The 26930-nt window shown below is 38.7% G+C and overlaps 1 protein-coding gene across 1 annotated transcript; it reads left to right on the forward strand.

Moving 5' to 3' along the window:
• Nucleotides 1-491: 491 nt before the first annotated feature.
• GPR37 (G protein-coupled receptor 37) lies at nt 492-19573 on the forward strand. The gene is made up of 2 exons (XM_026010763.2): nt 492-2189; nt 18312-19573. Exons 1-2 carry the CDS (start codon nt 1167-1169, stop codon nt 19128-19130), a joined length of 1842 nt encoding a protein of 613 aa, XP_025866548.1. The 5' UTR covers nt 492-1166; the 3' UTR covers nt 19131-19573.
• The last annotated feature ends 7357 nt before the right edge of the window (nt 19574-26930 follow it).

Genomic DNA, 26930 nt, shown 5'->3' on the forward strand with positions numbered 1-26930 from the left:
TCCGCCCTTGTTCCCTCTCCGCTCCCAGCTCCGACGAGCCAAAGCCGCTGCAAAGGGCTTGAACGAAGCGCGTGTGCGTTCCTGAGTCGGCAACCGCCGCGCCGGGGGAGGCAGCCTCCGCGCACAGCATCTCCCGCAGGAGGAGGCCGGGCCGAGCGCTGGCTCCCGGCGGCGCGCGCAGACCTGGGCGGCGGGGCGAGGCCGGCCACCCCCTCCCCGGCCGTGCGCCGCCCCGCCCGCGGCCGCTCCAGGCACCGCGCTCTCCGCCCGCCCAGCGCCGCTGTCGCAGCAACCGGCTCCCTCGGCCGCGGGCACCGTCCGCCGAGGAGCGGCGCCCCCCGCCCGCCCGCCCGCCCGCGCGCGCCCCCCGCCCGCGCCCCCGAGCGCCTTCCCCGCGGGCACGCGCCGCCCAGCAGCCCGCGCCGCCCCCTGGTCAACTTTGGGCGGGAGGAGCAGCAACTTTGACAGTGGCCGCGGGGCTCGGATCCCGCTTCTCCCCCGGCAGCAGAAGCCTCGCAAGTCGCCGGGGTTAGGCGGGGCGAGAGTTTCCGCGGGCGCATCCGCGCTGCGTCCAGCTGTTTGCAACCTGTTTCCAGCGAGCCGGGAGCGGGCCTGTGGCTGCGGGTCACCCGCAAAGGGGCAACTTGTTTTTCTCTCCCTTTGGCGACCTCGGCTTACAACCGGACAAAGCGGTTATTGAAAGGGTGTAAAAAGGCAGCGCAACTGTTACCAACTGGATAAAGCGGCAAGGACAGGATGTAAATAGGCAGAGCAACTGTCACCAAGAAGGCAGCCGCCCAAGGGCAGGGAGGAACGTGGGGCTCGGTTCGGGCTTCTCCCAGTCGCAACGTTAACCGACAACCAGGTGCCGGTTGCAACTTTTCAAGGTCGGCCACCGAGAGCAGCGACTCCCTCTCTGAACCCCGGGGTACGCGGCGCTCGGGTTGGATTTGGCTGCGAAATGCACGGGGAGCCGAAGGAGGAAGGATTGTAGAAGGGGAGGGTTTGTGACCCAAGACCCATCCCCCAGCCTCTCCGTAATCTCCCGTCCCCCGTGGCCGGGGCGGGGGTGAGTGTGTGACATGTGTCCGACTCTCAGCAGCAATTTAGGCAGCAGGTGTCGGTGCTAATCCGGAGCCACGCTGCGGGCGCGCCCTCGCCGAGCCATGCGGGCCCCGGGCGCGCCTCTCGCCCGCACCTCGCGGCTGCTGCTTCTGCTCCTGCTCAAGCTTTGCGCCTCGCCTGCCCTCGGGTCCGCTCCTCCGCCCAGGAACGAGACGTGCCTAGGACAAAACTGTTCGCCTGCACTGAGCCAGCGTCGCAGCAGGGACGCGTGGGGAGGGAGTTCTGCAGGGGACCTTCTGCTAACCCGAGCGCCCCGGGAGGAGGAGCGGGAGCCGGCGGCGCGCGCGGCGCCCGGGCGGGACCTTCGGGCCGCCCGGGGCGGTGACCCAGGTGCGGGGAGAGGCCCGGAGGTGTCGGCCGCGGAACCCTCGGGACCTCCAGCCAGACCCTCCGGAGCCTGGAGGTGGAGAGGTGCCCGGGGCCAGGAGCCCCCCGGGACTTTGGGAAGAGGGAACCCCCCGGCTCTCCAGCTCTTCCTTCGGAGCTCAGAGGGGGCAGAGAAGGGTCCCAGGGGCGCTGGCACTTCTGGGCACAGCCAGGAGCCGAGTGTGAGGACAGAACCTGCAGCCAGCGACCTTTATTACTGGCCAAGGAGAGGCGGGAAACACCAGGGCGCCCACCACGACACCCCACCCAAGACGGTCGAGGGACCGTCGGGGCACGAAGGGCGGACGATCGCACCCCCTGGCAGGGCGCTGGCCCAGAATGGGTCCTCAGGGGAGGGCGTCCACGAGCGCGGGGGTCTCCGCCGGGGGAACAGCACGCACCGGCGCTTGCGGCTGAAGAACCCCTTCTACCCGCTGACCCAGGAGTCCTACGGAGCTTACGCAGTCATGTGTCTGTCCGTGGTGATCTTCGGGACTGGCATCATCGGCAACCTGGCGGTGATGTGCATCGTGTGCCACAACTACTACATGCGGAGCATCTCCAACTCCCTCCTGGCCAACCTGGCCTTCTGGGACTTTCTCATCATCTTCTTCTGCCTTCCGCTCGTCATCTTTCACGAGCTGACGAAGAAGTGGCTGCTGGAGGACTTCTCTTGCAAGATTGTGCCCTATATCGAGGTAATGTCTTCCAGGGGGTCTCACACTACTGGCTTTACCCATTTCGGGGATGTATAGCATCCGAATTGCTGCTCCACGCACCCACCTAGCTGCCGAACCCCTTTACTTTTTTTCTGGGTCCTCCTCCACTTCTCCTGTCAGTCATTAAGAGAGAGAAAAAGAGAGAGGCAGCTTTGTCTGCTCACTTCCAAACTCTTCTGCTCCTGGATTTTGAAATAATTATGTTTTCATCATGTATAGAATTGTTTACATTTTAAATTGATCTCTCTGAATATGGCATTTATATATAGTATTGATTTGGCACCAGAGAGTCGAGGGTTAATAAATGGCCATTGTATAGTTGTCATTACCAGAACTCAGCAGCAACAATAAAAAATCATGTATTGTTTCTCAAGTAGTGCTCCAACATGATTTTTTCCCCCAAGGAGATTATTGAATCTTTCTTAAATATCAAAATGGAAATACTATTTTATTTAACAAAGGAAATCTGCCTTTGTCAGTTGGCTTCATGATATATTAATAACCTCCCAAATTAGTTTAAGTGTCCTTTGGCAGTCTGCCATGCTATCCCATCTAAATTCTTATGTCATTTCTTATTTCTCTCCTTTTCCTTCTCAATTTCTTAGCAGTTTTATTTATTTTTTATGGATGAGTTTAAGCAAAAATAACACTTTGGCCACCATGGCACTGAATTTACATACATATACATATATATATATATATATACACACACACACACATACATATATATTTGAGCATGCATATATATTATGTACTTGTCACTTGTTAGGATATAATGGATTGGTTATTTTAAGGGATTGGCTAAGAGTAGAAAAAATTTTTAAGAAGAAGGGGGGCATATAATAGGTTCCAAACTTTGGAGACAAAAATATTGCTGAGTGAAATTTTATTTTTTCATCTTACAGCTAGTGTCCTGGACCGTTATTATGGTAGTTGGTATTTGCTCTTTAAATGGCCTCTCTTTAAACACCAGCTCTTGGAAGGAGCCCAAGTGCTTTGTTGCCAGTTGTGTTTTTAGCCAGCTGGCCCTTGATTTCCTCCATTCAGACTGCCCATTTCATTTATGGAAGCAGAAGAAGGGAAACTGTAAATATTCCAGAGCCCCTGATCCTGTCTGGCACCAGAGCCAGTGACACTATGTTCAACATTGTTCCAGGGCTCAAAGCTAGGAGATAAGTAAACAGAAAACAGTACCTACTTAGACGAACAAGGGAAGAGATAGTAAATAAGACCCTCTGTTATCCTGGCAGGGATCAGATGCAGAATCATTCCATACTGGCTAAACCAGCTGTTGCTACTTTACCAAAACCTAGGGTTTCTTTTGTTGCCAGGCTCCACGTAGCTCTGAGATATCTATTTTATTTGTAGACAGTTCATTTTTTAATTGCAGTGGAGGTAGTTGAATTTATGTAAAAGAGATGTATCTATCAATTGCTTTTTCAAGGTCAATGTTTAAGATTTCTCTGATTCTTTTCTTGAATAATACAGAAGAAATTGACATATGCAAGAATGAGACAAAAGTAAACTATAAAGTGAACAGGAGAGTTACCCCCAGTAACAGAAGTGTATTGGCTTGTCTAAAATGGGCATGATGAAGGCTTTATATATTAGAGGAAAAAACAAGGTAAAGAGGACAGAAAATAGAAACTGGGGAAAGAAAAAAAAAGTTACTCAGTTTTTTAAAAACCCTCAAAAGAAAGGAATTCCATCCAAATTCAGAAAAGAATATAAAAACTTTGGTAAGTTTATGAGACCTAAGAGTTTTGAGTGATGGTATTTATCATGTATGTCTTAATTTTCTTTCTCTTTAGCTCTGGTTATTTTTTGAATATGTGTTTTCATTTTTATTTCATTTTTAAATTTAATTCTCTGATCCTTAAGAATATTTTTTTTTACCTTTTTTATTATTAAAACAACTATTGGTATTTTTTGCTATCTGTATTTCCCTCTCTTCTTTATAGTCCTTTATTTCTTTTTTAGTTTTTAGTGCTAGCCTTTATTCCCCCCAGAGTTGGAAAAAACCTTACTCATTTCTTCTTAAAAATTAGACTGTAATACACATTTTTACTATTAAAGTAATGAATGCAAATCTTAAGATGTAGTGTTTCTACATTCCTATCCTATTCTTCTGAAATAATTTTATAATGCATTAGTATATTTTGTAAAAAAAAAAAAAAAAAAAGATTGGATAGTACTGTCAGCTCTGTAATTCCTGATTATGAGACTAAAAAATACAGTCCAAATTTCAAAACAAAACATTTCTGCCTCTAGGAGGCACTGTGATTTTCACAGAACTAAGAAGATTTAGTGCCTGTTCATGTCAGGTTCCCCAAGAAACAGACCCAAATGTGGAGATTTGCATTGCAGGAAGTTTACTGGGGCATGTGCTCAGGTTCAACACCTAATGGGGAATGAAGGAGGTGGGATTGGGCAGAGGGAGAAGTTGAACTGTGATCCAGATGCTAGAGACCTTGGCTGACACCACAAGGAGCTGCAGGGCTGGACATATCCTTGCACTATGTCCTGGATAGAGGCAAGACTGCCCAGACTTTATTCCCCCTAAGGGACCAGTTACTACATGGAAGTTGCTCCTAGAAAGGGGACATAACCTTGATCTGGGGGGATCTCTCTGAAAGGCAATTCCTAGAGCAGGCTGCAGCTAAGAGCCACCAACCACCAACAGTCCCAGCAGTTGGGGGAATTAGCACTTCATACCTGAAGGAATTTTGTGGAGAGGCAATCTGGGTGGGGAGCCATAGCCTGCACTGCAGTAGCTTTTGAATTTTTCTAATGTTAAATTAGAACCAGATGACACTCTACTCAAACTTCCCGATTTTTAAGATGAAACAAGAGGCCCAGAGAGGAGAAATGATCATCCTAAGCATTTATACCTAGTTAGTAGCAGCCAGACCTTTCAGTCTCAAGTTTGCTTATTAGACAAACATTTAGAAGGCAGAAGTATCCAATGAGTGTTTTCTTTTTATGTCTGCTCCTTGGCATCTTTCAAAAAAGATTTTTATATCCAATGGGTAGGGAAAAATAAGCCCAGTTAACATGCTTTGCTATATGATGAAATTTATAGCTTTTTATATTCTTAAATTTCATCTTGTTTCTCATAAATTAACAGTAAGTTCCAGAGTTTGAAAATTTTTAAAAATTGCAACAATCTGAATCAATTGCACTTTTACTGTGTCAAAGATGATTATTTTAGTGATCAAATTAAGCTATGTAGGTTACATTTTATATTCTTAAAATCACAGTGTTTTAGATTGGTAAAAGACAGTATAAATAATTACATTTGTTTAAACTTTCTCAAAAATCTTCCCCCCATCAAATCTGTTTATTTTTGACCACAAGAATTCTAAAAACTATTTGACATTTTATCTCCTTTTATTATCTAGATTTTACCTTCTCTCTCCTTACTTTTTACTTTCTTATATTTATTTGTTGGCTTTTCCTTTTTTTCTACCACACATCTTATTGTTGATTTATAATGTATGATCTACCTTTTTGATAGTAATGTTTCATCTTTTCCAGTGTTTTTATTTTTTAATATTTCTTAGACATTTTAAACTTTTATTCACAATTTTTATTTTTTATGGAGGTATAATTGACATATAACATTTTATTAGTTTCAGGTGTACAACATAGTGTGCTTTGATATTTGTATAATTGTGAAATGATCACTATAATAACTCTAGTTAGTATCTGTCACCTTACATAGTTACAACATTCTTGATGAAAACTTTTAAGATCTACTTTCTTTCTTAGCATCTTCCAAATATGTAATACAGTATTATTTTATAACTGAAAGCTTGTATCTTTTGATACCTTTCAAGAACCCCCAGCCTTTAGCAACCACAATCTCTTCTCTATGACTCTAAGGGCTCAGTTTATTGTTTTGTTTTAGGTTTTTTGTTGTTGTTGTTTTTGCTTTCTTAAGATTCTACATATAAGTGATATCATATGGTATTTGTCTTTCCTCATCTGATTTATTTCATTTAGCATAATGCCTTGAGGTCCATCCATGTTGTTGCAAATGGCAAGATTTCATTCTTTTTAATGGCTGAATAATATTCCATTATATTTATATACATTCACACACATGCACACATATGTACATACATCATATTTTCTTTATCCATTCATCCAGCAGTGGACACTTAGGTTGCTTCCATATCTTGGCTATTGTAAATCATGGTGCAGTGAACATAGGGGTGCATGTATCTTTTCAAGTTAGTGTTTTCCTCAGCCATCAGAAAGGACTAATACCTACCATTTGCTTCGACGTGGATGGAACTGGAGGGTATTATGCTGAGTGAAATAGGTCAATTGAAGAAGGACAATCATCATATGGTTTCACTAATATGTAGAATATAAGAAATAGTGAAAGGGACTCTAAGGGAAAGGAGGGAAACTGAGTGGGGAAAAATTAGAAAGGAAGACAAACCATGAGAGTCTCCTAACTCTGGGAAATAAACAAAGGACTACAGAAGGGGAGGAGAGTGGGGAGATGGGGTGATTGAGTGACGGGCACTAAGGAGGGCACTTGATGGGATGAGAACTGGGTGTTATACCATATGTTGGCAAATTGAATTTAAATTAAAAAAATAGTGTTTTCATGTTCTTCAGATAAATACCCAAAAGTGGAATTGTTAGATCATATGGTAATTCTATTTTTAAAATATTGAGTAATCTCCAAACTGTTTTCCATAGTAGCTGTACCACAGTTAATTTTATTAATCTTCAGAAATTTTCTCAATTTTCTCTCCTTTCACTTTTGTCTTCTTTTCTTCTTCTACCATAGTTCTTTTTTTCCCTACAACTTGAGTATTAGCATAATCTTGAGGAGATAGTGGAACTTGGCGGAGAGTTGAGTTTGTATAGAAAAATAGGAGACGTTTCTTCAGAAAAATCACATATCTTTGAAATTTACATTCAATTCTTGTTTTATTTCAATTTGTTGGCATAAGGCTTGAGGAGAATAGCCAGCTTTCAGGGTCTGTTGCTAGAAAGTAGTTTTATCATATTTAATGTTGCTATGAGTGGGAATATACTGGGAACTATTGTAGTTGATAACTTCTCTATTTCTATTTTAGGATTCTGATGCCTTTGTGGCTTAATGATAAATCCCTTAAAGATCAAGGGCACATGGAATGGTAGGAAAAGGGGATAGGAGAGAAAAGAATCTGAGTGAATGGTGGTCATCCTAATAGACACATCATTTTAAACTGGGTTATTAGCTAGTCACCAGAAAACAAAACAAAACAGAACTATACTCAAAGTGATAGTTGTGTGTGGAAAGAGAGAGGTAGGGGAAAGGGAAGGAGAGAGATAGAGAGCAAGAGAGTGAGAGAGATGGGTAGATATAGAGGTCTGGGTGTGGAGTGCAATAGGAAAATGGCAAAGGAGTTCTCTACCACACTTTAAGGATCTAACAAATGATTAAAGCCAGATAATTTGGGCACTGAATGGTAACTGGAATAGATCTTTGCTCATTAGTTGATGAAAGCCAACCAGAGTCAGTGTATCATTGGATTCAGATCCACTGCTAAATATTTATTTCTGTTTGGACATTAATTTGGAAGTTTTGAATGAGGGAGGAGCAGAGGGAGAAGGAGAGACAGAATCTTAAGCAGACTGCATACCCAACACAGAGCCTGAGGTGGGGCTCTATCTCATAACCTGGAGATAATGACCTGAGCTGAAGTCAAGAATCTATGCTTCACTGACTGAACCACCTGGGTGCCCCTAACTGTTTTTGTTTGTTTGTTTGTTTGTTTGTTTGTTTGTTTTACTGAGATACAAGATTCCTGCATGAAGGTGGAGGATGGATAAAGGGAATGAATCTCACCAGAGCCTCTGGACTAGGGATGATTTGTGAAAGATATACAATCTTTTGTGATGAAAAGAGACAATTCTCCAATGGCTTTAGAAATACTAGTTTCAAACTGAGTGAAACAAATGGCTCTTTAATTGCCTCAGATTGTAGTTAGCACTGATAGGTAAGAAAGGAAGGGTCGTGGAAGCTGAAGATGATTTATCATACAAGTATGTGATTCCACACAGATTTCTCTAGAACCCCTACTTTCAAGTAATAGCACATTTACCATGACCGATAGTAAATTTGCTTGAATTGTGGATTAGCCATTAGGTATTCTGATGGACTTTTAAGTGGAAAGATACAATTTTATGAGCAATTTGAAAGTCACTAATAATATTCTCAGGGAAAGTAAACCCAATATATGTGAATGGTGCTCAACAAATATTTTATGACTTCCCATTAATCCCTTTACAATCATTTCCTACATTTCTATACAAGTAAAAATACTTCGCTGATGACTTTTGCAGAAAAGATTTAAAATGTTATAGAATGAGCTCTTATTTATAATGCCATTTATGAACATACAGATTTTGGGTTCTATATAAGCAATAAAAGTTTTATTATATCCACATGTGAAATTCAAATAATTGCCTTCACTATTGATTATACTGAGAATGCCATTCTTTTCTGAAGCTTATTAGTGAAGGACATACAGAAACGGATTTTTCTTTACTTCCCTTCTAGAGCTGCTCATTGGCACTCAGCTTGGAAGAACTATATATAAAACAGCAGCAACTAATAACTGATTAAAGAACAGTTTGAATAATTCATTATTTTCTATAATCCTTTTCCATATATGTCATCATTCATTCATTTATTTACTATCCATTTATTCATCAAACATTTATTGAGCTTTTCTACTGTGTGAGTATGATGTTAGGTAGGGATGGGAGAAAAGGGGGAAAAATTTCCAGAGATGAATAACATAGATGCATTACTGCTTTTAAAGTTATAGAGAAGTAACGTTCTAATGCGTAATGAGTACTATAATAGAGATTTAAACAAAGGATTCTGGAAGGTCAGGAATGGGTCCTGGAATGAGTCAGCTCACAGTTGTACTTAATTAGGACCAAAGATGAATAAATTCAAGTGAAAACTGTGCTCACTCTAATTCTTTTTCATCATAGTCTTATTATAGTCTTCATAAATTCTGTACAACCTAGATCCATTGTGAAAAGATGCAAATATGAAAATCTTTTAATTCTTGCTTTCTTGTTTTCTCAATCTTTTGTGGGATAGGAGGCCCATAAGAATCATTGGGGCAAGATACTTCAGCAGATAGGACAGCCCTAAAAGTTTCATTTAGGACACAGAATCCCAAATTATTATTTAGAATACAGTGCCTGAGATAACCATCTGTGCTTTGGAATTATTAGTCCTTATTAGCCATAAGGAATTAAATAAATTAAATTTTAAAATTTTACTTAAATGAATGGTTCATTTAACAGTGTAATAGCACATTAGTAACAGTGGTAATAGCACATTAAATTGAGTCCTTCTGAAAATTTCATAATGTACCTATTGTTTAATTTGACCTTAGAGAATCCAGGAAGAAAGGGTGAAAAAGGAGATAACATTGGACCCTATTATAGATACTTTAGACCCTATTATAGAAAGGGAAGCATAAAGGATTGACTTTCCCAATTCTTGGGATTAATCTTTCAAGAATGGAAACAGAGTGAGGACTTATTCTGAGTTCCCAAGCACTGCCAAGGTATCTGGTTATATCAACAAAGCATCCTTCAACAGCAAAAAGGAAGGAAATATGTCTGGAAAAGCAAAATAGATCTGGGTTTATGATTCCCAGGCTAAGTAGGTGAGGGTCTATCTACCTTGCCTTTGACTCTTATACTACATGGACCTTGATAGAATGTTTCCACCTTTAATAGCTCTTTAATAGCTCCACTAGAGCTAGATTGACGGTGTCACATTGGAGGCACAGGGATCTGTGTCTGGGGCGTGTGGACTGTGGGAGTAAAGGAATGGGTAGGCTGCTCTGCAGTGAGATTTGTCTCTGGCATTGCACTTCTCCCATCCTCTGGGGATCCTCCTGTCCTTTTACTTCCCAAGAATTGACCTGCCAAAGTCCAATAATTAACTCAACCTTGTTGCCAAGACTAACTCTTAAGTATCCTAATTAGAATGGTGTTCTTTGTGCCAGAGGAGATGATCTCATCTAAAATTTCAAGGTAGAGTGGAAAATGGGGTTGCTGCAACCTCAAATTTGAAGTCTCTCTATTTGAAAAGTAGGTGTATATACTTTCAATAAAACTATAAAACACAGGATATAATCACAGGCTTATTTCTGAGACAGAATACTTTTGGTTTGTGGATTTATGATAGTTTTCAATGTTATTTGTCAGCACACTTGAATGGTTCATAGCATTAACAAGGCCAAGGTCACTGATTTGATCCAGGACTGGAATGAGTCATTTTCATTAGGTCTATGACTATGCTTAGGGTTGCCATTTTTTACTTCCTGTTCATCACTCCCTGCCCTACCTTCACTGTCTTCTTGGTTCCAATCTCTCATGTATGGGAAAAGCATCTGTTAACTAATTTGCAGCAAGATGTGAGATTTAGAGATATTTGTTTCTTATAGGAGGATTAAATAAAGAAAGAGTACTTCCTTAATAGAGTACCAAGGGTGCAACCTTGGTTAAGAGCTGAGGAATTTTGTCTTAATATATTGTCTCTTCATGTCATTCAAATAACAATTACTAAACCACAAATGGACGAGGAATGTGTTTTTAGTTTAGGTTTACCATCATGCAAATTAATATCATTATAGAACAAAGGAAAATTGGTGAAAATTTATTACTGTTCTTTGAAAACTCATCAGAACCCCTAGGTGAACAACAGAAATTCCAGGTCACTTTAAGATTGATTAGAAAAATTATAATAATACCAAAGACTGCAGGCTTGGGATAAATATTACATTTTGAAATGAATATTTAATTATTGAGAAAAAATAGACTATATCAATTCCTTAAGATCTGTTGATTTTAATAGACTGCTTCCCTCTTGAGACAAATGATGTTAATGTTGCTTCATTGGTATTTTTTATATTAATGAGCATTGGCATATTTATAACCAAATTACAATATTTTAGACAAGTTATAGTAATTTTTTTAAAAGATTTTTTTTTTTTATTTGACACAAAGAGAGGGAGCACAGAAGCAGAAGGATCAGTAGGCAGAGGGAGAGGGAGAAGCAGACTCCCTGCTGAGCAGAGAGCCTGACATGGGACTCAATCCCAGGACCCTGGGATCATGATCTGAACTGAAGGCAGACACTTAACTGACTGAGCCACCCAGGTACCTCATCCCCCCACTTTTTTTTTTACTACAAAAGAAATATACTGTGCTACAGAAGTCAGATGTCACAGTTGGTGGGAAACTTTATGTCAAGGTGGGACTATAAAGGTAAAGAAAGATTTATAAAATCTACCCAAGTTTGAGGGTGATATGTTAGCTTTTAAATAGTCTCAGTTGTTTTTAAAATAAGGAAGAGCATGTTACCAAGCTTAAGGTAGAGAATGATATTATAATGGCAGCTGATGCCTTGAAGTTATTTTGTTTTTCCATGACATTGGGAATCAAGTATAGATGAAATATGTTGGGTATCACCGAAATAAATAGATATTTATAATATGTGGGTGTGTCAGATTAAACCTCACTGATTTTGATAAAGGAAAGAAGGCTTCTCTTTGGACGAATGGTTGTAAATGGCTTTATTTTATCTTAGAGATCTATGCATGTTTGTAAGGGGTGAGGCAAATCTCTCCTACTCTCTGTTTTGGTTTGGAAACACTAATGGAAGGGTGTTACTACCATAGTATCATGACTTGCATGCATTCTGAAATGAAGACCTTTTGATAAAGGCCATCTTATTCACAGCAGAGGCTCTGCTAAACATGCTTTCCACAGTGGTGATCAAAGGAGTGTCTCTTTCCTGGAGAAGTTGCCCTGAACTGTTGCAAGTATAAGGATTATGGAAAATGTAAGAGGAAGCCAAAGGCATACACAAACTCAAGCCATTTAAAGTTTCAAAGGAAACTCTACCCTGTGCTCCTCCTGCTTTTTTCCTGACTGATTGTTAGGCCTGTAACCACAGACTTATAATAGATTATCATTCATGATCCAAATGAATGGGTTTTCTTAACAATCATGCCCTTGTTTTGTGAGTTACTTGTATACAAAAGACAGCACAGAAATAGATGTACTTAAACATCTTTTTGAGGTAAAATATAAGTTAAGCTAGAGTATAGTTATCATGACTTTGGTTAGAAATTTCCCTATTTTATAAAAACCATTGTATGCTAGTTGCTTCACTTTACTGAAGCATATCAACTCAATTTCATGTGAAAGAAATTTTGCTTGGAAGTGCATTGGTCTTTTCTCCCCCATAATTATCATCACTGATTTATATCAGAAAGCTTAGCAAAAGATACTATTTATTTGGTAAGAGTTATACCTTCATAACTTACTCTCGTTCAAAATGGTTTCTTATGGGGCAGTTGGGTGGCTCAGTTAGTTAAGCATCGGACTCTCAATTTTGGCTCAGGTCATGATCTCAGGGCTGTGGAATGCAGCCTTGCATCAGGCTCCATGCTGGGTGTGGAGTCCTCTCTCCCTCTCCTGCCCCTCCCCCACCATCTCTTTCTTTCTCTCTCTCTAAAAAATAAAAATACAATACTTGAAAAAAAAGTTTCTTATTTGTCTGTCTGCAGTAAACTCCTGAAAAATGGAGCAATAGTTAAGACAATAGCCAAGGATCTTCCTACAAAGATCCTTACTGTGTTTTATAAAGTGTCCATGTGTTCTTTCTTCCTATCGTTTTGAGTGAACAGGAATTTAGTGTAGTACAAAGTGAATATGATGGCCCAGGTTTTCTCATAGCCCGATGTTTGCATTGAATTAGAAACTTGAACAGTGGGAAGACCACTTGGGCACCAGTGGCTGCTTTCCAACCTGAGTACTCGGGGCTGACTCTGTGCCTGTCCCAGCCTTGGAGCACTGCTGCAGGGTCCTGTGGCTGCCAGAAGACTCACCGCTCTGGATGTTGACTGGCAGGGGCTGAAGGACGGTTACTGTTGTTCCTGTGGAGTACAGAGAAGAGCAGACCATTGCTGAATGAAAGAAAGATTTTAGAGTTGTTTATTTTTATTCTCTTCTTTTGTGTATTTTGATACCAAAACCCTCAAAATGCTCAATATCTCATTTTCCCAAATAGTTAAAAATTTCTGCTTCCAGCTTTCCTCTGATCTTGAGTCTCAAAATTAATAGTCTTGTCTATTAGAAGTGTTTACAGTTCTGCTTTTGTTGACATTAATTATTTCTCCCATTGCAGTTTAATTAATAGGAGATTGCATCTTACTCATTCCATCTCTCCGGATGTTGCTTCAAAAAACTACCCCTTACCAGCTTTACTCCCAAGAGCAAATTTCTTAGTGACATTGAATTTTAGCAATCAGATATGGTCATTAAATGCAGGAGATCCAGCATTTATGACACAGTTTTATAATTGCATATAATTGTGCCATTCATCTTGGTAGAATTTCTAATGAGCTGTAAGTAAACAAATACATTTCAAAATTGGGATTGAAATCTTTTCATGCTACTCCAACATTTACCAATTTTAATGGCATGGATAGATTTCATACCTGAGAAAGCAGAAATTAGCCCACCACCCATGATCCAGATGATTTTTATCAATTAATTTCCGAGGTTGATCCTTTACAAATGTTTAAAGCCTTCTATAAATAATTTGGGAAACTACTGAGCAGGAGCTTTATACCTTTCTTGCTCTTTCACATCATAAAATCAAGTGTAGAAGTGAATTTACAGAAAAATATCTGAAGTAATGGCACTGCAGGCGGTGGCAGCAGGAGGGAAGAGATATCTAGGACTAGCCTTTGGGCTGCGGTTGCTGTTGGCAACTATGTAGTAAGTGCTATCTGCATTTGGGGCAGCATTTTCCTCAGAGGCCCCAGCTCTTGTGACCTTTGCTTCAGCTGGCTCCTAATTGAGGAGAACACTATCAAAGAGAAGTAGGATTTGACAATACGAAGCTGGGTACAGGAGCCTCTTGCAATTTGTGTATGAAACCTAGGAAGCTTCCCTCAATATGTGATTCGTCAAGAGGATTACAGATCAAATATGTTCTTTTAAACACATTTGGTGCTCAGTCTGATAGCTTTCGAGAATATGGCTGAAGAACTAAGAATCTTCAAATAAAGTACAGTGTAGAATTCCTGAGCAAAAGTTGGAGCACATGTAAATTTTGTTTAAAAATTGCCCTGGCTCTGTTATCATGTGCAATGATATATACAGGACCTAGAAAATTTTTTGCTTTTTGAAGCAGTGAACATCTTTTAATTAAAAGTGGATGTGCAGCACAGGTTATAAATATCTAAGGAGAGGCAATCTAACACACTCGTCTTAATACGTGTCCACCCACATTCATTGGCTAGTCCCTCTCACGAAATGCTCTGTAACAGACTGGGAGTTAGGTATGCAAATGCTAGCTCTTGTGATAATTGGTCCAGATTTTCTTTTCTTTTTTTTTCTTTTCTTTTCTTTTTTTTTTTTTTAGATTTTATTTATTTGAGAGAGAGAGAGAGAGAGAGAGTACAAGCAGGGGTAGGGGCAGAGGGAGAAGAAGACTGCCCGCTGAGCCGGGAGCCCAATGTGGGCTCAATCCCAGGATCTTGGGATCATGACCTCAGATGAAGGCAGACACTTAACTGACTGAACGACCCAGGTGCCCCTGGTCCGGATTTTAAATCTCTGTGTTTAAAATTAAGGAGATTAATCGGGGGACAAGATGCTATCTCTTGAGTGTTGTGTGTTCTTTGTAAAAAATGATAGAAAACTACCAAGCAAATGTATGTGCCACGCCTCTAAGAGATTGCCTTCCATCAGACTCTCTAGTAGTTTTGTCTTACCAAGCATCCTTTCAGTAGAAATGTTATTCATAATTTTAAGAGAATGCACAGCTTAAACCTCTGTAGCTTTGTTATTCATGGACCGACTCTGGATACGTGGGTGACAGAGAAACACGCACAAAGACTTAAGTTAGTAAAGATGGCACAGGAAGCCTTGCTGAGGATTTGGGTACATTTGATAGTTTGAGGATTTTTTGTTTTGTTTTACATTCTTACAGAGAAATGAATCAAAATATTTGAAAAACTAATACATAAATGTGAAGTTTCAAAAACCCATAAAATAAAGTCCTGCAATTCCTAAATAATACTTTTGATGCAGACCTTTAGAAGGAATTCTCCTTCTCAGATTTCCATGCGAAGTGTGGCAATTACTGACATTAAACTAATAATCTGATCTTAAGACAGTTGCACAGTGCAGACCTCAATTTTAGAATTATTTTGAATCTCTGTCATAGAGGCAAAATAAATTTCCATCAAGAAGACCAATTCATTAATTTGAAAGTTAATATTAAAAGGGTGTATGGAGAGATGACTTTTTATGGCAGTCATATTGGATGAGTATTTCTTTTTAAGATTTTATTTATTTATTCATAAGAGACCCAGAAAGAGAGAGAGAGAGAGGCAGAGACATAGGCAGAGGGAGAAGGAGGCTCCCTCTGGGGAGCCTGATGCAGGACTTGATCCAGGACCCCAGGATCACAACCTGAGCAAAAGGCAGATGCTCAACCACTAAGCCACTCAGGCATCCCTGAATGGATATTTCTTATATTGGTATTTATGGGAAACTTTCTGAAGATTTTGTATGAAAATTGTGGTTATAAGCTGAACCATGTAGTCTTGATCTGCCCTGATCTAGATTGGGAGTCATATTTTTTCTTGTTTTGCTTTTCATATGCTTAAGCCCTCCTTATCTCTCATTTTCAGACTGTTTCCACTAAGAGTTATGAGAATAGTCAGGGCATGGATGCAATGTCCTTATTTTCCATGGTGGAACCAGGAGACACTGACTAATGTTTAGTATGTAGTAAGGGGGCGGACATTTGACATTGGAATTCTCATAGAATCCACAACAAGTTGCCATCATTCTGGGGACAGTGACAGCTTGAATGTAGCAGATAAACAACTAATGTGTTGAGTGTCAAAACTGTTATGACAAATGTTTTTTTTTTCAACATGATCCCTTTGAATTCTAAAAAATTAGACATGAACATTATATATATGTTTCCTTGCCCCTTTGCCAAGGCATGACCTATTCCTGTACTTCTTAAACATTCCCACTAGCAGACAGAGGAGAGTGAATTCCCATACCTCAGAGCCCAGGGTACACCCCAAAACATCCTTCTCATCTACAGTTTTAGTCTCCTGTTTCATCTTAAACCTCATGAACATTTTACCTTCTACTCTGTCTTTATTTAAATATATAAATAATGACATTTATTAAACATTACATTACTCAGTTTCCTCTAGTTAAGTAAGTTTGATGCTCCCAGATGATTACTGTCTTTATCTTGTGACTTTGAGAACTACCTTCCCTCCCCTTTTGGTTGACTATGACCTCCTTGAGGGAAAGGACTGTTTCTTGTTCTATATCCTCCTATCTAGCAGAGTGCTTAGGACAAAGTTGGTATTAATAAATGTGTGCTTGTGTTAAACACATGTCTGTGTACCCCATTAGAGTGTGTGTATGATGTTTGTAAATATTTAACAGACTACTGAACGATACTATGTTTACATTAGGAACATGCATTTTTATTCTCTGTGTGAAAAATGTACATATTTTTCATTCTTAACCTTTAATTGTTAATTTATTTAGATGTCTGGGCCATACACATATGAGAGTTTTGATACCGTGCTTTATGTGGTCAGCCTCAAATTGTTTTCTGATCTGAAATTTTCCTATGGCTGGTACATCTACACATTATATCTGGCTCCTTTTTGCATATTTTCATGGTTACTTTTTATATCTATTTTTTTGACATTCTTTGTGTATCTCCTATAACTTTAAATTTGATAAATGTACTTATTTCATGATAAATGTACTTATTTTATGCCTGATCCTGTAACTTGCTTCTTTTGGCACATAAGTTCATAGTGGCAGATTGGCTTTTGCATATTTTGATTTTTAATTGTAAATCCATGTTCCCTCAAATTTTATCTGTGGGTTTCTGAGGCCTGGTTTTAAAGTGCATTCTTCCAGAGAGGTTTTATGTTTTCTTCTTCTGCCAGGTGCCTGGGACAATTTAAAATTGTAATTTGGTTTTTTTCTGAGCCACATAAATGGTGTGAATTCTAGCTTTAGGCCAGTGTAAATTCGGGCTCCTGGTTAGAATTTGCTCTTCTTTTTTTATCTCCAATTCACCTAGATCCAAATGATATAATGCAGACATGTTTCTTTACTAATTCCCTCTACTTTTTCTCTTTATACCCATGAAGATGTCACTATTTGGGGAGTTCCAAAATCATAAAAGGATCTTTGATGTAATCCCCATGTATACTGGCTAGCTTTGTTTCCTACCTCTGTGTACTTGGGCACCTGCCCCATGATCTAGCTAAAACCAACTTAGCTAGATGAAACTCTCATCAGGCTTGGCAGATGTCACTTCAGCAAGCATGCAGAATGGAGGGGAAGGGGTCACTGACCTGTTTGGCATGTTTTTTCATTGATTTTGACCCCTGGAGAATTTCCCTTTCTTCTTTTCCATAAGTGTATGCATTTAAAGATAATATTGAAATACTTTATTTTGCATTTAGGAGAAATTGGAGATCTTTACTCATCTCATTTGTTGGAAATAATAAGCTCTTGAATGTTTTCTCTGTGTGAGGCATGCTATTGACCCACGCACTGGAAAACATGACCATCCTTTTCAGTAATGAAAATGGGATACACTCAACTATCCTTACTCCTTATGTAGAACTCCTGGTGGCTTTTTTTTTTTTTTTTTTTTTTGTGGTGACTGAAATTCTTGGAGTGTCTGTGCTTTTCTATAATAAAGTGGTATTGGACTTAGCTTATGGATCCTTCCAGTTACAAAATTTTTTGACTCCATAATCTGAACCACTAAATTTCTTTTCTTTTTATTTTTCCCTCCTATTTTTATCTTTACAGTAATTCAGCTAAAGTCACCAACCCAGTTACCCATGCCTCATTCCAGGAAATTGTTCTGTTCTGTTTTGTTTTGTTTTCTGTTTTGGCAATCTGTATTTACTGCCTAGTGTTTTGATCTTTTCAGAGATCACTCAGAATAAGTGTACTGTGTTCCTCCCACAGGTTGCTTCCCTCGGAGTCACTACCTTCACCTTATGTGCTCTGTGTATAGACCGCTTCCGTGCAGCCACCAACGTGCAGATGTACTATGAAATGATAGAGAACTGTTCTTCGACAACTGCCAAGCTTGCTGTTATATGGGTTGGTGCCCTACTGTTAGCACTTCCAGAAGTTGTTCTCCGCCAGCTGAGCAAGGAGGATTTGGGGTTTAGTGGCAGAGCTCCTGCGGAACGCTGTGTTATTAAGGTTTCCCCTGATTTGCCAGACACCATCTATGTTTTAGCTCTTACCTATGACAGTGCAAGACTCTGGTGGTACTTTGGCTGTTACTTTTGTTTGCCCACACTTTTCACCATCACCTGCTCTTTAGTGACTGCAAGGAAAATCCGCAAAGCTGAGAAAGCCTGTACGCGAGGGAATAAACGACAGATTCAGCTAGAAAGCCAGATGAACTGTACAGTAGTGGCTCTGACCATTTTATATGGATTTTGCATTATTCCTGAAAATATCTGCAATATTGTTACTGCCTACATGGCGACAGGGGTTTCTCAGCAGACAATGGACCTGCTTTATATCATCAGCCAGTTCCTTTTGTTCTTTAAGTCCTGTGTTACCCCTGTCCTCCTTTTCTGTCTTTGCAAACCCTTCAGTCGGGCTTTTATGGAGTGCTGTTGCTGTTGCTGTGATGAGTGCATTCAGAAGTCTTCAACAGTGACCAGCGATGACAATGACAACGAATATACCACAGAACTTGAACTCTCACCTTTTAGTACCATACGCCGCGAAATGTCCACTTTTGCTTCTGTTGGAACTCATTGCTGAAAGACAGCCTTTTGTTGGTTACATTTACTTGTTTGATTTTCATATCCTGTGAAAGTTTTTACTTCATATTTTTCCCTCCTGGGAAAAAAATGCAGCAAAAGAGAGAAATATTAACTACTGTAGAACTGATTTTGCAAATTAATATTTGTGCTTTGAAAAAAATGTTTATATTTAGTTATTTAAGAAATATGAGGAGGCCAATAGTTTTAGGTCATTTTATTTGGTATGGTGCTAATATTTTTTTTGAAAAAAGTTACTGCACCTTAATTGCTAACTTTCTTTCTTTTAAAAATATAATCAGTGTATATTGATTATAGCCATGTGATTTTGTAGGTTATTTTGAGTTGTGATTGAAAGTATATTGTATATGTTATCGTGAGATGATTTGTAGTTAAAGAAGCATTCACAAAGTAGCACCAAATAAATTATACTTTATTCTTTAATATCATTGTCAATCTACTTTTAACCAAGAGTCAATAAATCTTTTAATTGCCTTAAATCCACAATTACTGGTTCTACGCACAATTTAAAATCAGCTTTATTGCTTTAAAATACTATTTTCCTTTAAGGCAGGTAATCACCATGTTATAAAGCAGTTTCTAACAGTACTATTTTATATGCATGATTCATATAAAACTATATTGTATGTTCCGACAAAATTATATTTTTAATATTCAGATACAGATGTAAAATTACTTCCAAATATTTATAAAAATATGAATAAATAGACAGCAGAGTAGGAAGAAAGTATCTTTTTTTGGCTATTTATCTCTGAACCAGCATGTAGAGCCACAGGTTTTCCCAATATAAATTATGAGCAAAATCAAGGATAAAACACAATGCACTTGTCATCTAATTTCCTCTGAATGTTGACCTTTAAAGCACTCTGAATTCTAACTTTTCTCCATTTAAAAAATGAACTTGGTTAAATCTGTGTGATTTAATTTCTTTAAGTAGAATGAAAGCACAATAGTGGAATAATAACATATTTGTATATCTTGATTAGAACACTTGAATATTCAACCACGTTTAAATTGATATTCCATAAGCTTCCAACGAAAAACTAACCTTCTCCATTTGAATTATTTGATTCTTTCCAGGAGTTTAAGTTCTAACAGTTGTGTAGGATGTCTGCCTGTAAGGTTTGAGAATGAAAACAAGGCACTGTTGTCTTCTCGCAGATCCCTGTAATAGGTCTTTGGAAAACGTCTCCAGGATGCCTACACTAGGTTTTGGCTGCTGAGCAGATTCAGCAATTGTGATTCCACAGCGTCTCTCATGATATTTAGTCAACCTTATAAATCAAGAAACACTGATTGAGCACATGATACAGAAAATGCTCTGTGCTATTATCTGTAGTAAATAAAGGTAACCAGAGCTTAGTGTCAGACTTTACAAAACTAGGCAGGAGTGGGATGACAAAGCAGGAATAAAACAAATGTGTAAACAACAATGGTATAAGCTGGGACGTTAGGGAGGTGTGATGTTCCATGATCGGTCAGAGAAGAGAAAACGAGCCCACCAGATTAGAGGAGATCGTGCAAGGCTGTAAGATAACTGGATGGGTAGTCCATCAGAAAGTTAGTAGAAGGTAGTGTGAGAAGTGGACATTCCACGAGGAGGGAGCCAATTAAACAAAAGAATAGAAGGAGGGCTTATCATGTGTGACTGAAAAATAAATAGTCCAATTTGGTTTCTGTTCTGTGTGGGCATAGAAGCCTCATGGAATATGCTGATGAAAATATGCATCGAGACCATTTTATAAAAGGGTCATGTTTTGAAAGATGTTTAGATGGAGTCCTTCAAGCAATGTGGGTTGGCTTTTATGGTTTTTGAGCATTGGGGAAACATCATCGTATCTCTGTAGTAGAAAGATCAATCTGAAAACTGTTTAAACAGGCTATTGGGAAGAGGCTGAAAGTGAAAAACCAATAAGAAGCTATTATAAAGGTTAACCACAATGAAGGCAGTTAGGACTCAATTTTCTTTTATCCTTGACTTTTGACTTTTCAGTAGTTGAAACACGTACCTTCTTATTGAATCCTATTTCTGTCAAAGTAGAAACTTTGATAACTCCAGTGAAGTTTTCCTAAGTGCAAAGTGGTTTGGGAGTTTTCTCCACAGCTTTGCTCATTGTTTTCTCACAAGAATTCCTACAGCACATATATATATATATATATATATATATATATATATATATATATATATATATTTGTTGACCTGTTTTGCTCTACTTCGTTCTAATCCAGAGTCTGTCCCATGTCTTCCCCTCTTCAAAGTTTCCTTGAAAAGAGAAACTCACACCTTAGATTAAGTCTACTAGCATTCTGATTGGTCAGAAATCTCTACAGATGGTGTTTGAGCTACTGAACCAAGTCACTTCTGTGGTTTCAGGATAGTCAGTGAAACTGTTTTTAAAAATATTCTACATCTATGCCTATGTGTGTACATATATCTGTATCTATAATTTCATATTATAATCAACTTAGCATTTCTTTGATGATTCACAATTCTGAAATCTTAAAATTTATGATTTCAAAAAGCAACTCATTTATATTCAACTCAAAGAACTTTTATTAAAGTTGCACCCTGGTGCAAGGGTGGGCAGTTAGAACACAGAACTAACTTTTCTTAACCTTAAGGTTCCTGCCATCAAGTAGTTTATTTGCTGAAAGGGGCATATTTGTAAGCAAAAAAAATTTAGTGGGATAAGTGCAGCCTGCATGAAACATGGAGTGGATGGTGGGAAGCTGAAGGTGAATTGACTCCCTCTGACGGCTCAATGATTAGAAGGGGGTAGGAACGAAGGCTTCACAAAGGAGAAAGATCAAATGATCATTGGTCCACATTTTAGATCTAAGTGATTTATTTCTGAATCCTTATGAATTTGTGTTTATTCTAAGGAAATGATGATACTTGTTTTTAAAAATATATTCTTAATAATTCTTTTTCCTCATTATTTGCCTTTTTCTCATAAAAGTGGAATTAGAATAAAGGTCCACATCTTTAATAATTATGGTAAGATTGATTTTAGTGTGTTATAGAAAGTGTGCAAGTGATACTGAGTGTAGAGGATTGGTTAAGTAGTGGCTCTTTCATTATATGTCAATTCATTTATTCAGCCAATAGTGAGTACTACTATAGGTTAAACACTGCTGTGGGTGCATTTGCTATAGAAATTGGATAAAATAAAAGTACAATATATGTATGGTATGTTTGATATTGAAAAGTAACTTGGAGAAAAGGAGTAACAGTATAAGGCAGGGTTATGAAACAAAAAAGCTATCTAGAGGAAGAATAGGCGGTACAAAGGCTCTGATGCAGGAACACACTTGGTAGGTTTCAGGAATGTAAAGCGGCCAATGTGGCTGGAACAGATTGAGGGAGGAGAAGAGAAGTACCAGATGAGATCAGAAAGCTAAAAGGATGCCAGATGATGTAGGGCCTGGTAAGCTATTGAAATAACTCTGTTGTTTATTCCTGGTAAGACTGCAATGAATGGTTTTGGAGAGAGAGAGAGAGGAGTGACATGACATTGTAAACAATATTTATTCACTTAATTTTAAAATTAATATAAAATTTTTATTGAAATATACAGTAAATTCACCCCTTTTAGACTACAGTCCTGAGCGCATATTATGATGCAACCACTACCGAAAAGTATTGAACAGTTCTATCATTCTAGAAAATTCCTGCATGTGTCTTTGTAGACAACTCCTTATTTCAACCCCAGTCCACCTACTCATCTGTTTTCTGTCCTTATATTTTCCCTTTTGCAGACTGTTCTATAAATGGAATTATGCCATACATAGCCTTTGAGTCTGGCTTTTTTCACTTAGCATAATATATTGGATATTCGTGTTGTTGTGTGTTTCCGTAGTTTCTTTTTATTGCAAAGTAATATTCCATTGTGTCGATATATCACAGTGTATCCCTTTCTTTCCCAGTTGAGAGACATTTGCAATGTTTCAAGTTTTTGGTGATTATGAATAAAGTCACTATAAATATTGATGTATAGGTTTTTATGTAAACAAGTTTTTGTGTCTCTGTTAAACAGCTAGGAGAAGAAATTTGGGGTCACTTGGTAAGTCCATTTTTTAACTATGAGAAACAACCGTTTGCCAAAGTTGCTGTACTATTCCACCCTCTCACCAGAGAGCTCCACTTTCTCCCTATTATCAATACTTGCTATTGCCAGTTTTAATTTTTTTTTATTTTAGCCATTCAAATAGGTGCATTGCAGTGCCTGTGGTTTTTGCACTTCTCTAGTGAATTTTATTTTTAAAAAGGATTAACCAACAGAAAAATCAAGTGTTGTTTTTTTTTTTACTCCATGTGGAGTCACAAATTAACAGTTTCTGCACTTTATTTTTTCTCTATTTTGAAAATAAGTTACAGATAGTAGTGATGTTTCACCTATATACATTTCATCTTGTATCTCCTAAGAACAAGAACATTCTCCTGCTGAACTCAGTATCATTATTAGAACCTAGAGTTAAATGTTAGAAACACTCATATTTCCTCATATGCAATACATTTTCAAATTTCCCAAATTTATCTGCAATAATGTCCTTTATAAGAGTTTCCTTATAGATCTTCCTTCCTACCCCCCCCCCCCCCCGCCCACTTCTTTCTTGGTTCTTTCTACATTTGGAACATTATTGTCCTCTTGGGTGGGGGTTCCTAAAAGCAAAAGCAGAGAAGGATTTAAGTGCCAGTGACTTATTTGTTTCTTCTTTCCTGTTTTTGAGGAATATTAGTCTATAGTTTGTATGTTTTTCCTTATGATATCTTTGGTTTTATTATCTGAGTAATACTGGTTTCAAAGAGTGAACTGGAAATATTCCATTCTTAACTTTATGAAAGAACTTTTGAGGAGTTACTGTTTTTCTTCTCATATATTCAATAGAACTCATGAGCAAAGCCATCTTGGTTGGGGCTTTCAATTGTGGGGAGATTTTAAATTACTGATTCATTTTCATGGTGTGTATGGCAATGATTATATTTGAATCCTTTACCTCTCCGAGTCTTACAGACTTTATTCATATAAGGATTTCTATTTCAGACTGAATATTTCACACTCAGAAAGTTCCCTGATTCTGTAAAAAGTCTTGGGTCTTTATCACATGAGACACTCTTTTCCAAGTTAATTCTGAGCCATAGGATCAGAACCTGACTAAGTCTATGGTGAACTAAGCATCCAAGTGGTTCTATTGGGGACCTCATTTCAATAAAACTTGCCTTAGATGTTCTAAAAACTGTGACGAGTCTTCATTTGTTCATTTTAGCCTTTTCACAATTTCTAACAAAATGTGATTAATTTATAATTATATGAATATTCTCTCCTGTTTGATAATCCTAGGGAACCATAATATTGAATAGATGAATTAATACATATATGGAACAGTGTCTTTCATAGAGTAAGCACTCACTGAATATTGGCCACTATTATTATATCAATACCATCAATATTATTATGTACCACAGTTATGTACCAGCACTATGAACTTCAAAAGAAACACATTTAGTGAGTATTACTCATACTCACCCAAAATGTTCCATTTTAGGACTATCTAGATTAAGAGATGGCCTGACACTACAGAAGATGCCATTATCATCAGATATTCAAAACACAAATTTACACTCCTGAAGACTAGTCCGTACTCCTAAAGCAAGCAGTTATACAGCCTTATGTCTTTGGCATGCCGCATATCTTGTGTTGAAGGGAGAGGCCCTACCCTCCCTCCATGCTTCACTCTTCTCCCCTGTAATCGTACCTAGTCCTGAACTGGAAAATATTTTGCAGGGAGCATGGTTCCTTTAAGAAACATTTAAGATACTCTTATTCAAGAAACTTACTTCTCCAAACTTTGCCTTTCATTTTAAGAACAGATGGGCTTTGGGGGTGCCTGGGTGATTTAGTCGGCTAAGTGTCTGCCTTCGGCTTGGGTCATGATCCCAGGATCTTGGGATCAGGCCCCATGTTGGGCTCTCTGCTTAGCGGGGAACGTAGTTCTCCCTTTCCCTCTGCCTGATGCTCCTCTGCTCGTGCTTGCTCACTCTCTGTCAATAAAAATAATAATAATAAAAAAAAGAGTTTTCTAGTCCACAAGGATTCTCTAAGATAACAGGTTAAAGCTTCTTCTTGATCATTTGGATTCATCTCACATTTTAAAGTACTCTTTACTTATGTTCGTTCGGTTGGTTCGGCTTTCTATGGTGTCTTTCTAGGAAGCATATTCCCAACATATCTGATTATGGCTGAACATTTTCATAAAGAGGAACAAAAAAACATGTTAAAGTTTCTACAATTTCACAATCATGTTTTATGAGTATTCCCTTCCTCCTTTCCCCCCACAATTTAGATATTTTGGTTTATTTCTATGTCTACTTTTATGATAGCAGCACTTAAAATGCAAATTATTTTTCCTGTATATTCTTGATAAAATATGCAACTATTTTTCAAAAGATATAAAAAAGTATTTGAATGTCTTCTTTCTGAGAGTAGAAAAATATATGTTATATTTTCTTTGGCCTGATCTTTTAGTGAATGCAACTGAAGAGTATTTACTGAATCCCAGTAAATTTGGGATTTACTGGGATTTAAAATACATTGCTTTGATACTTATATTGTCAGTTTTTTTAATTTGAAGTTACCCAACATAGGGCTTATGTAATAGACTGCAGTTACACTACGTTAGAGCTCAAAATGATCTCAAACTTCCAGTATTACCCAGCTCTTTCTCTACGTATACAGAATGGATTCTTCACGAAATTAACTGATTTACAACAAGTCGTGTAATTTGACCCTGGTTAAATATCAATTTAGCATTAGAATTCTAAGAATTAGGAGATCTCCTTCCAAGAATAATTCTTTCCTACTTAACCGATACAACAATATATGAAATCTTAATCTGGCAACAGATAGTAGGTGTTCAATAAATTAGTAAAAGAATAAATACCATTTTAAACTGAAAGAACATGCAGGAAACACAGTTAAGCAAAATCAGATGGAAAACCAGGACTGAGTTAAGAAGCAGCAGCAAAAGAAAAAGGAAAGAAGTTCAAGTTTTTTGAAAGAGTGTTCAAATTGTAAAATTAGCAGCCCGGCGTTAATCTAGTGGTATCTATCATATACATACTTATGGCCATGTATATAGCATATGTTCTAGAGAAATCATCCTGAGTGCTACCATTGAATCTTCAAAATTCTCCATCCCAAAGCTACTGAGTCTAAGTATCCAAAAAGTCTCCTTAATATTCTTCCCATTTCATTCCTTCTCTCATTCATTGCACGCATTCATTAAACACCAGACATTCTGCTAAATCCCGAGGACCTAACAGAATACCAATTAGACACAATTCTGACCCTTTTGGCAGCACCTTCAAGCATTAAACATCATTTCCTCAATCAAATATTTACTGAAAGCATGAGTAATGCCCAGAAAAGTTCAGGAAAGGCAGCTCGGGTGGCTCAGCGGTTTAGCGCCGCCTCCAGCCCAGGGCCTGATCCTGGACCCGGGTTCGAGTCCCACATCGGGCTCCCTGCATGGAGCCTGCTTCTCCCTCTGCCTGTGTCTCTGCCTCTCTCTCTGTTTCTCATGAATAAATAAATAAAATATTAAAAAAAAAAAAAGTTCAGGAAACAAGTGCCCTGAGAGTATGTCATAGGGGAACCTGACCGAGGGCAGTGTCCAGGAGCACTTCTTCGAGGAGGTGCTTGAAGAGGCCTGAGGGCATCCGAGCCCAGGCACAAGGTCGTTTCGCTCACCGGCCTATTCGCCGCTCGGCCGCCTCAGT

This window comes from Vulpes vulpes, chromosome 7 (genome assembly GCF_048418805.1).
Source record: "Vulpes vulpes isolate BD-2025 chromosome 7, VulVul3, whole genome shotgun sequence".
Classification (NCBI taxonomy): Eukaryota; Metazoa; Chordata; class Mammalia; order Carnivora; family Canidae; genus Vulpes; species Vulpes vulpes.

Excerpts from the sequence above, each read along its gene's own strand:
- GPR37 (XM_026010763.2), top strand. The coding sequence starts at position 1,167 with ATGCGGGCCCCGGGCGCGCCTCTCGCCCGCACCTCGCGGCTGCTGCTT. Across the intron at positions 2,190-18,311 it reads AGATTGTGCCCTATATCGAG|GTTGCTTCCCTCGGAGTCAC; the intron begins GTAATGTCTTCC and ends TTCCTCCCACAG.